General features: G+C 45.6%; 1 protein-coding gene across 2 annotated transcripts in view; it reads right to left on the bottom strand.

Annotated features, from left to right (window-relative positions):
• Window positions 1-1484: 1484 nt before the first annotated feature.
• actn4 (actinin, alpha 4) overlaps window positions 1485-11783 on the bottom strand; it is a 35673-nt gene continuing 25374 nt past the window's right edge. The window contains exons 8-21 of one of the 2 annotated variants that reach the window (XM_076281849.1): window positions 10739-10824; window positions 8991-9083; window positions 8507-8737; window positions 8087-8234; window positions 7796-7946; window positions 7561-7669; window positions 6664-6804; window positions 6121-6303; window positions 5850-5984; window positions 5555-5734; window positions 5310-5456; window positions 4467-4547; window positions 3635-3793; window positions 1485-3222 (exon numbers count right to left, since the gene is read on the bottom strand). In XM_076281849.1, the coding sequence (XP_076137964.1) occupies window positions 3064-3222; window positions 3635-3793; window positions 4467-4547; window positions 5310-5456; window positions 5555-5734; window positions 5850-5984; window positions 6121-6303; window positions 6664-6804; window positions 7561-7669; window positions 7796-7946; window positions 8087-8234; window positions 8507-8737; window positions 8991-9083; window positions 10739-10824 (2003 nt within the window). In that variant the 3' untranslated portion in view covers window positions 1485-3063. The remainder of the gene's footprint in view (window positions 3223-3634; window positions 3794-4466; window positions 4548-5309; window positions 5457-5554; window positions 5735-5849; window positions 5985-6120; window positions 6304-6663; window positions 6805-7560; window positions 7670-7795; window positions 7947-8086; window positions 8235-8506; window positions 8738-8990; window positions 9084-10738; window positions 10825-11783) is intronic. The other variant, XM_076281848.1, reaches the window with a different exon arrangement.

The following is an 11783-nucleotide window of genomic DNA, read 5'->3' as shown; positions in this document are numbered from 1 at the left end:
ATAATACATTTGGCTAGACAAAGAAACTTTTTTTTTCAGTTCCACACTCTAGCAAGTTAACGCCTTTATAGAGCAGAATATTGCATGTAAAAAGTATAAAATGCATTGAGATAGGCCAAATTACCCATTTTGGTTGTGCTGTGGTGTTTTAGAGACATCTAAAGTTGTGCTAGGAATGCTGGGTAAAGTCATGCTACAATCTTTCACAAAACTCTTAGCCTAGCCAAACCCACACTAGGGCTATTTCCCAAAGTCGAGCACACTTTGATAGAATGCTTCCTTGTGAGTCGTGTTCTACGAATATGAGGTTAGAGGCCTCTACTTTGGAACAGACTAGCTAGTGTGAACGTGCGCTTCCGCTTTTAACTGCACGTTTCTGTTTCAGTAGGGACGCTGCTCCGATGCATGTCAACACAGAGGATTATGGGTATTTTTGTTCACCTGAGGATCAGATGCATCCTTGAAAATTCTCAGAACGAAGGACGCACATTTTGGCACATTCTTGACATTGGAACAGTGCTCGGCCGAGTTTGATGACGTGGCAACCTTGAAAAGGCAGCCTTTGAGTACGCTTCCTCAACTTTGGGAAACAGCCTAGATCTGCTTTCAGGTAGATGATAGTCTGGAACACGGTAGTTCACTAGTGTTTCCCCGGGTCGGCAGACTACCTGCCCAATCAGCAATGAGGGGATGATGCTATATAGATTAGAAACTGAAATGGCAAACGGTAAGAGCAACACCTGTAAACATCCAAAAATGCAGATATGTATTTACAGCAAAGGTAGGCCCACCCACATGCATTGTTTCCTGACTGCTGATGCCGTTTGTCAGTTTGTAAAGTTAAGGGGAAGTAGGAAGTAACATTAGGAATCTCTGATCAATGCGACTGAAATCATAGGTCCAGCCTAGCCTAACCAAAGTTAAAGTTATCTTGTAAACTAATATCAATAATGAGTGACCAGACAACTTTGTGAATGAGTCTTGCTTGCCAGGCTACAAAACTCTGCCCTAAAATGACTATTCGCCTTATTCACCTGGCGGCCAGAATGAGTCTAAAGGGTACACTTGCCATTACACATAAGTCCAGCAGATGGTGGTGGTAATGCACTCAGTTTGCAAACTGCCAAGAAAAACTCACTGAAGAAGAACAAGCCAGTGAACCCTTCTTTTTCGGTGAGTTTTTTTTTTGCCAGTTTGCAAACGGAGTGCATTACCACCACCATCTGCTGGACTGAGGTGTAATGGCAAGTGTACCCTTTAGCCTCGTTCTGGCCGCCGGGTGAATAAGGCGAATTGTCCAGTCCTACATTAGCAACGGTTTTGCGAGGAACGTCTTTCAAACTTTGGACAAAGAGCACGCTGTGCCGTCATCACTAAAGTTTGATGGTGAGAAAACTCTCCTTACCCGTCCTGATCTCTGCAAATGATGAAACCGTGCGGATCCAAGGATATTGGAAGAAGACAAGAGACTCTGACAGACAAAATTCAAGTGGTAATATTTTATAAGGAAACTTTATGTGTGCATGTGAAATTCACTTGAGACAGAAAGCAGGTTTTGTTTGTTTCTTAGCAAACAAACCAGTACAGCAGATCAGGTTTGATATTAAAGAGTACAAAAAAATGAAGAAAGTCACGATTTTTGTTTAAGTTCAATGCTTTCCAACCTGGCAGGAAAAAGAACAGGCTTTTAGTCAACGTCTTCTTTTCCTCCTCTTTTTCTCCCTCCAAACATTGCCACGACCTCTCCAACCCTTTCCCTCACTGATATCACAGGAAATCATTTTGAACATATCAATTCTTTCCATTTCCCCCTCAGAACATGGTTTACATTGTATATATATGATTGCATAGATCAGAATACAGTAATATCCTTTAAGACAATATGGAATGTTAAAACTCCGCCCCTTCTAGTCTCTCCTCCCCTCTCTCCGCCCCTGGCCTTTGCTGTGGGGGTCAAGACTCCGAAGGATGGAGGGAGGCAGAAAGAGATAGAGACAGAGCAGGGCCTCAGCCACTACCAGGCACATTACTTTTTAAGCTTTTCTTTCACTCTCCCCACCTTTTCAAGTGGTGGTGTGGTGACTGTCTCTCATTGTTATGTTTAAGGCAGGAGGGGGGTTGCTATTCAAATCCATCTTTCAGTGCCAGTATCATTTGCTTAGCTTGTTGATGCCGACAAACATGGACATTCACAAATTCATCACTGATGGTTGGGCGTCATGGATGAACTTGATGCTAACTTATGACAAAGGAGGAGGGAAAGGGTTAGGGGAGGGATACTGCAAACTGCAAACTGAAGTCAAAAGCCAGTAGAAGGTGTTTAGTATGGATTGACGCTCCAAGGCATTTTAGAGGTCCTAGGCATTCCCACGCATGTGTACCATTCAACAGTCATAAGAAAAAGGTTCTACAGGAGAGAAGAATTTAAACTTAGTCTTAACGCAAACCTATCTACAGTACTCTGCAAAAATGAAACTGCTGTCTTTATTTTACTATTTCATACTTTTTTAATTTATGATCATCCAGAAGCCCTAAAAGCCTGCCAAGTGTTATCTGAATGTATTTTGCATACTGGGAAAAATAAGTATGTACAGCACTTAACCCGTTAACTCACATTTGCTGGAAGTGAGCATTTAAAAATAAAAAAATCAGGAGAAAAGACAAAAAAAATTAAAAGGTTGAGGTTAAATGTCCAAGTTCCACTTATCCAGCAAATTGGGTTGTGTGAGGGCACAGGACATTTTTGTTACTCCATAATTCTCTTCCATCCATAAATCATTCTGTTTATTACTGTCTAAACCTTGGACATCTCCAGATCTCTATCTGCCAAATTTGCTTAGGCCCCTCCCCTACCACCTCTTCCCTCCAAACACACAAACAAACGACAACAAAAAAAAATATTAAAATATAGAGCTACCGCTGAACCCAGAAGCAGGTGATAAACTGCTCTGAACATGGCAAGCCTCGATAAGCACCCCCCTCCCCCCTGACCATTCTTTTCCCCTCTCTTCCCCCTCACCCTGCCCGATCCACAGCTGGTGTCTCCCCCTGGCGTGTGTGCTTTTAGAGGTCACTCTCTCCGTAGAGCGCGGTGGAGAAGGACATGTAGTCCAGGGCTCCAGGGGTGGCATCAGGGCCCGTATACGGAGCCATGCGGGCAATGCAATACTCGGCCTGGTCTGGAGGCAGCTCTCTTCTCAGCTCATCTGCCGTGATGAAGTTCTGTTGGGGTGGGTGGGTGGAGAGGGGGGGGTGTTAGTATAGATCTATAGATCATGGAATTGTGCACTCTTACTAGCTTTGAATTACAACACTTAATGTATATGTGGTTTGACTACACCAAGATACAGTTACAAGTTGTCTCCAGAGTGATGCTTCCACTTACATACTTATATATGACTATATGGTCATATAGATTCACTTCAATTCACTTTATCCATATTACCATGACAAAGCATTTATTGTTTTATGCAATGGTAACCATTAGAGCCTAATGAAACCTCAACAATTCTCATCATCATATTCTGATAATTTCATTAAAGAAAATTTTTTACGTGTATGTTTTGGTACTGCCCAGTGAGTGAGCACATCATCCTCTAAAACACACATGCACACAAACAAAGAGTGTGTTTACCTTGTCACCAGCCAGAATCTTGAAGGAGGCGATAACCTGGTCGGCCGTATCGGTGTCGGTTGTCTCTCTGGACATGAAATCGATAAAGGCCTGGAAGGTGACTGCTCCACTGTTGTTGGGATCCACAATGCCCATGATGCGTGCAAACTCAGCATCACCCTGCACATCAACAAGTTTGACGCAAAGAAGAGCCATACAGGACGATTCAGGAAAATTCTTCGTTTTTAATAACAACCTTCTGTATTCTTAAATTGATGTGGATATTAGCACTTACATGAAAAAGTAATGTGTAAACAGCATTATAGTAAGACATGGCAGAGCAGGAGAGGGAGATCAGAGAGAGCGAGAGAAAGAGAGAGCAAGGAGGAGAGAAAGCAGCAGTACCAGGCTGTTGCCGGTGGCTATCAGCAGGGCGCGGAAATCGTCCGAGTCCATCATCCCTGTGCGCTTCTGTTAACGCAGGGAGTGAGGGATGCACAGGATGAAAGGATAGAGGTATGGAAAGAGGGCCAGCCAAAGGAATGGAAAGATAAAAAACGTAATGATAGAGAGTTGGTATTGGAGGAGGAGTAAAGCCAGGAAGGGTATGTTGAGATGAGTTATGGAAGCAGAAAGTGAGAAGGGGGGAAAAAACAGCAGAGTTAAAGAAAAGCACCACAACCAAGTGGCATACCCCAACAGACCAGCAGGTGGAGCAGTAGCAGGCCCCAGTGCAAGTGTGTGAGTGTGTGGACGTTGCAGGTGCAAGGGGGGCAGCAGCACCCATCAGAAAGTGTAGCATGCGGCTAGTTGCCCCTGAGGAGCAGGAACTTGCTCCGACGCCATATGTTACCTGTTTGTCGTTCTCCACATCGTACCCCAGACTGATCAGGCAGGCCTTGAACTCCTCAGCCATCAGAGCACCACTGTGGTCCTGGAAATCATTCCAGCGACCAAGCAACCAACGAGTGACAGGGCAGGTGTCAAGTGATCAGGAAGGTGATGGACCAGTCATGAGATGGGGGAGGGCAGCAGTGTTCAGGGATGATGGATGAAGGTGGTCAGGTGATCACAGGACATCACAGCATGCACAGAGATGCAGTTCCCATGGTAGACAAGATGGAGACAAATAATGGGATGTTAAACACTGAACAAAGGCTTACTGCCTGGGAAGCATTCACACACTAGCTAAAACATGGACTCCTATGGTCAGAACATAGATTTGTTTTACTGCTAAGTACAAAGTACTTTTCTGTCTTAATGTGAAGACAATATGCATGCAGACATATTTAGCATTCAAATGGGGTGTCCTTGTTCAGCTTGTCCTCTTAAGTCTCAGACTATGGTGCGGAGATGAAAGAATGTGCAGGGGATGCATTAGGTGAAGGATTGGCAGCTGGCATGCCTCTACCCTGGTCCACCTCCCTCCCCCCCTCACACAATTACATGTCATACATTAAGTCCTTCACTTCAGACCTTCACAATAACATGTGTACATTTCAAAAGCATCAGTATGTGGGTTACGACTGAATCAAATCTTTATTCTTTATCAGCTGACCTACATAAACAAACACTTGAAAAGCACATTTATTTGGTCATACAATCTGGAATTCCAGATGAAGGTAACCTTGAGTAGCCACTTGCACACTCTCCATCCTCGACACACACACACACACACACTGATGGCTCTTCTGACCTTATCAAAGTGGTTGAAGGAAGTACGGTACTCATGCAGCTGTTCCTGGCTGATACCCTTGGCGTCGCGTGTGAGTATTTGGTTCTCGATCTCATTGATGGTGCGTGCAATGGTAGTGAGCAGTTGCTCCCAGCCAACCCGCAGGTGCTGCATCAAAATTGTACTCAGTTACAATTTACAGAGGATTTCAGATGAAAGGATAAAAAAAAGGGGGAAGCAGAGCTGACAGCAACTAAGCTATGTACCTCCATGGTGTAGGAAGTGTATTTGTTGTCAAATATGAGTGCCTCCTGAATAAGCTGATGGTCTCCCTCCAGCTGGTCGATGTTGGGCTTGTACTCAATGATGCTCTGCTCATACTGCCTCAGGTGGGTCAGCTGATCCTCCAGTGTTCCATTCATCTCAATGGATATCCTACCAATCTCCTACAATACACAATCATATGTAAGCATCGGTCAAATAAATAAATATATATATATATATATAAAACTTAATCTATATAAAACTCAAATCAGATTGAACACATTTGTTTTCCTTTACCTCCATCTTGTTCTGAATCCACGGTCCAACAATGTTTGCCTGGTTGGCAAACTGGCGCCGCAAGTGATCATTAGACTGCTGGCGTCCAAGCTCCTCCTGGAGAGCCTGGTCACGCTGGGGCACCAGCTGCTGCACCTGCACATGTCAAACACAAGAGGGCACCAGAGTCAGCAATAAATCAGTGGCAGTCTCGACTGTGCGTTTGTGTGTGAGGGGGTACTTGTTAGCGTGGTATTTTTTTGAATGTTCCGCTAAGCTCAAACACACTTACCTTGTCCCATTTGTTGTCAATGCTCTCGGGAGTGATGGAAGTGTAGGGATTGGCTCCAGCCAGCTTGATGCCGTTGTACTGGGCAATCTTTTGCACCTCAGCCTGGATGGCCTGAATGGCCTCCCGCTCCTTGTTGGCCTCAGGGAGAGTTGATTTAAACTGCTCATGAGCTGTAATCAACCCCTACAGATGAGGAAGGAATCATGGGACAGAGAGAAAGAGGGGTAAGTGGTGGGGGGCAAAGACGGTCAATCTTAAAACACTTAACATATTGTGATTTTCCTCTACGCAGTTGCTGTGACTCAGAAAGCAAATCTATCTGATAATACTAGAGTGATTGTCCCATGGTTAACAGCCACTTGCCTAACTACTCTAGAGTCTAGCAGTTTACACATAGTTATCAGACATAGATTGCCGTCTTCTCCACACAAGGCTGAATACAACTCAAAGCATTGTGCATAGTCTCCTGAGGCTAGTAGGATTCTATGTAGGGCAGTGCACCATTCCAAGTGACCAGAGAAAAGGCTATTAAAACCGTCGCACCTGGATCTCCTCGATGTTGTGCACAATGAACATATCCTGCAGGTCCTCCATAGCTCCCTCCATCCAGTTGTTGAAAGGCGCTGCCCTCTTGGCATACTCAAGGTACAGTTCATCAATGGACTCCAACTGCTTCTCTGTCCGCTGTTTGTGGGAAAGCGGTTTTTCAACTTATTCAATTCAATTCAATTTCAATTTATTGTGCTTATAGAGCGCCAAAACATAACACATGTATCATGGCGCTTTACAGAATGTAGGCAATCAGAGAAAGACGGAAAGAAAGGAAGAAAAGGAAAGCAAGAGAGAGGCCCATGGGTAACAGGGGCGAGGAAAAACTCCCTAGAATTGGAGATATATATAGGAAGAAACCTCGAGCAGATCCACGACTCAAGGGCCTGACCCATCTGCCTAGGGTCAGTACATGACAGTAAGGTCTGTATACATGACAAATGCATATGATAGTCGGGTGTAGAGAGTAAGACATGGTGTTAAGCACTTGAGCTGAAAGTTACAAGAGGTGGGATGATTACGTATCCGTTATGGTAATTCGTTATTCCTGATTTAGTGACAGAAAGTTCAATAGTCCAGCATTGGGATTGTCCAGGGGAAGGGAGTTTCCGAGGGGCATTCAAGGCTTAACGTGTCATCACAACTCCGTTGTTTATAAAGGGAGGAATACAATGTGTATATATATATATATATATATATATTGCATACATACATACATACATAACTACCAGAAGGGGGATATCTACTGAAATTCATTACATCTGGTCATGATGGCCTACATGTGAGAATCTGTCTCCCTGGATACATATCTGAGGCAGCGTGGATGTCGAGGGAGAATCTGGGAAATGGTTTGTGTGAGCATGTGGAACTGAGGAGACTGAGGAGTCTTACCTCCAGAGCTTCTCTGCGATTCTGGGTGAGGGAGCCCAGGATATCCCACTGCTCGCAGATCTTCTGACAACGTGCGTTCACACTTGGGGAGTCATAGTAGTCCAGCTCACTGTGGACCAGGGGGAACAGTATTCAACACAACAGGGATTCACATCCTCACAACTGGTTTTCATCCATCCCACCCCCCTCTGAATCCATCCTTGCCTCCCCAGTCCTCATTCTCCCTCAGTCTTACTTGAGCTCCTGGGCGATGGCAGCAATCTGTTCCACCCGGTCCTGGTGTGCTGCCAGGTCGCTCTCAAAGGCCTCGTGTTTCTTGAGCAGAGCCTTCACCTCAGACAGGGAGGCCGTCTCAAAGTCCTTCTGGGTCAACATCGCCTCTTTACCTAAACACCCAAATATGGCCCACAAAAGCAGTTGTTCAGATGTTTTGAATGTTTTGAATGTTTCAAGTTCATGACATGAAACCCCAGTTGGGCATGAGGCAAACACAGTGTTGACAGAGGATGGTGGAAGACTTCCTCACCATCGGTCCAGGACTCGTGGATAGTAGCTTTCTGACGGAACTTCTCAGCCAAGTGGTCTAGCCTCTCCAAGCGGCGGATCTCATTGAGAAGCCACTCCTCGTAGCCCTTCTCAGCCCCCTCCAGCTTGTGCCAGGATCCATTAATGTCCTGCAGGAGAAGAACAGAAGCCGAGGCTCAGGATCCACTCTCACAAACCACCGTGACTGAGCTCGCCCAGAGCAAAACAGGACTGCTGCTACCACAAAGGCCACATGCTACATTCTGAATATGACCACTGATATTACAGTGATTGTTATTGAACCCCACTGGTTTATCCATGCAGGTGAATGTCACTCAATTGAAAGTCACTGTGCTCAAACATGTGTTCCAGTGGTCCTGTCCGGTGTGCTGATAGGACTGTGTGCAGCTGAGGGACTTACAGACACCATGCGTCCCTCCGAGGGCATGAAGGCAGGCCGGTTGCTCAGGCGCAGCTTGGTCTGCAGCGTGTTGAAGTTGATCTCCAGCTGGCACTTCTCCTGCACCTTGGGCGGCTTGTGCACGCGGCGGTAGTCGCGGAAGTCCTCCAGCTTCTGCTGCATCTCAGCCATGGTCTTCTCCGGGGCACGGTTCTCCAGCCAGGGGATGGTCCTGCGGATCCACTCCAGCAGCTAGAAGAGGGGGACAGGGGGTGGTGGAAGGGAGATTAAAAAACAGCAGGAGAGAGGATGTTTGTGTTCAATGTAAAAATATAATCCCCCTTGTTAATCTTTGGTTGACAACAGACTGTTTGACATTCCATCGTTTCACATATCCATTTTCTTAATAAAGAAAAAGCATACAGGTAAAACCAAGTTCCGAGTGAGCAGAGTAATAAAACAAAACAAAACAAATCAAAAACAGCAAAGTCAGAAATGTACTCACATCACTGGCCAGTTTCTCATAGTCCTCCATTAGGTGTTCATTCTCCTGATTGACAGCCAAGACCTTACAGATCCTATTGGCTGCCGTTTCAGCCTATCACAAATGAGAATCAGTCAGTAAAGTTTAGGGGAAACAGTTTTTCACATAACCCATCACTAAAGAATACATTTCCGAGATAATACTTTATCCACATGAGGACTATAGCCAAAGATTATCTGTTTGCTCACCTGTCAAAATGAATCAGAATTTCCCTTTTAAGAATCCAATACTTGAGCAATTACATAATCATAAAATCCAGTAACAACAAAGCACACTAATGAAACAGCTGTGAGAATAATCCACAAGCCATTTTTTCTTCCTACGGTCTGACAGAAGAGCACTGGTCTCCACACAGGACATGAAGCAATGCTTCCACCGTCTGTCATAAGGCCCAGTCCTGCCCTCACCCCCAGCTAGCACTAGTTAACACAAGTAAGTAGCAATCAAATGCAGACTGGCCACTGCCCACCCAAATCTCCCTTGGCTTGCCAGCTGTGGATGCCTTTAGCACTGCTGGGGAATCCTTTGGGCAGACTGACAGGCACTTACAAAACCAATAGGATTTATGACAGACAGCTCAAGCAAAGATTTGCATGTGTGCTCTTAGAAGCCTGAGGCAGCGTTTCAGGAGTATCCACACAAACCAAGGGTCTAAATGGGGGCATGTAGTGAGCTAGCAACACACACTCAATCCCTCAGCATGACGCATCAAGGTGAGTCAGTAACCGGCAGACCATGCACACTCACACACTCATTGACAATTCATACCCTCACTTACGTGTGCACACTGTCCGTTATGTCCACACACACACACACACACACACACACACACACACACACACACACACACACACACACACACACACACACACACACACACACACACACACACACACACACACACACACACACACACACACACACACACACACACACACACACACACACACACACACACACACACACACACACACACACACCAAACCGCAAGCGTGGGTTATAAAAACAATCCCAAATGTTTTGCATATCAGATAAGTGCATCATGCTGTCAACAACTACTGTTTGGTTAGTCCAACCCTGTGGATGCTGCCTTTATAAAAACGAGAAACACACTGTGCTTTCAGAAACATGCTTTACAACAAGGCTGTTAAAGCCATTTGTGCTGTACCGCTTTAATGCACTTCCTCCTGCTGTCTATGGATTATAACTACATTCTGAAACAGAAAGCATTTAAAACTACATTACTGAATAGTCTTAACAGTCCAACTCCTGACACAATACATATTTTATCAAGCTGCATTTACAAACAACAATAATAATAGACAACAATAATATACATTCTGGCTTTCTGCTGTGCTTCCAATGGGCTTTCCCTCTGAATGTGTTTTTGACACAAAATAATAATTACTCCTTTTTAGGTAATGGCTGTTGATCCAGACCGCTCATGTCAAAAAATCTGTGGCTTATCCTTCAGGTTTGTGAAGAAAGTTATATATCGAATGCCACATCACATTTAGGCTGACAAAGCAGCATCAGGGAGCACAGCAGAGCAACCTACAGTTTATTGAGAAGAGGCATGTTGAAAGGAAAGGGGTGAAAGCATCAAGCCTGTGGCAGTGTCCTCCCTGGCCTCTGCAGCGCCCCCCACAGGAAAGAGTGGGCTGCTGCCCAGCCACAGAGGCACAGGGGGAGAGAAGAGGGGTCCTCACCTTCTGGGCGCCAGAGAAGGCGTGATAGAAGCAGGAGACATAGGTCATGATGGCCTTCTCATCAGGCCGCAGTGTGCCCACGATGTCTACAGCACAGCCGGGCGGTGAGCAGAGCACAGGAGAGCAGAGCACCACAGAACACCAGAGATAGAGGGAGAGAGAGAGAGAGAAGTGGGGGAAAGAGAGAGAGAAGTGGGGGAAAGAGAGAGAGAAAGAGAGAGAGAGAGAGAGAGGCAATGAAGCTAAGCTACCCAAAGCCAAAGTTGCCCCCCCACACACAGTTGGGTGGGGTAATGGGAGGAGGGGGGGTTGGCGCTGGGGTGGGGTAGGCGGGTGCAGTGGTGGTGGTGGTACAGTGTTGAATCCACAGCTGACACAGCCTATGCCACCCCCCCTCCCCTCCCAGGCCCTCTTACTGTACGCACGGGGTGGCATGGGCACAAGAGAAGGGTTGTGGAGTAGCTGCAAGGTTACCATGGTGACACACACAGAAAGGGAGAAACTACCCTTAGAGCTTTGTCTTGGACCATGAAGAGCGGGTCGGGACACACATCCAGGTTTTTTTTCTCTCTCTCTCTCACACATACACACGCCGATTCCTCTGATTAATCGGTCCTGCAAACCAAATTCTATTGTGGAATTCTAAATATGCTCTTGTTCTAACAGAGGTTCTGGCAGCAGCTGTGTGTTTACCGTCTAGCTTGGTCACACTCCCTTCATCACTGTTCACATTAAGAGTCGCTCAGCGGGTGCCTCCAGAGCTCTTTTCGCATTACAATGAGTGTCTGAATGGAGAATAGGTACAGAATCTGGACACAGCTCCACATTCACATGTACTACAGATTCATTCACTATCTCAATCTCTCTATCTTTGTTAGTCCTTAACTAACAGCATAAGCAATTGCTCTGTTACTGCAAATACAAAAAGCTTCACAAAAACTACCATTAAAAAGAGGCCTGTTGATTGATCTTGTTCACCTGCCACTGACATGTCAACTTCCTGTATGATTGTAGGCTATGGCTGAGGTGTGATGGGAAAGCAGTG

Source organism: Alosa pseudoharengus, unplaced genomic scaffold (assembly GCF_046254945.1).
Source record: "Alosa pseudoharengus isolate Yale_2024_CS ecotype anadromous, Long Island Sound unplaced genomic scaffold, YU_APseudo_1.1 YU_APseudo_1.1_scf_13, whole genome shotgun sequence".
In the NCBI taxonomy this organism is placed as follows: Eukaryota; Metazoa; Chordata; class Actinopteri; order Clupeiformes; family Clupeidae; genus Alosa; species Alosa pseudoharengus.
Note: the sequence above shows the minus strand (reverse complement) of the source record. Positions and strands in the feature narration are given on the sequence as shown.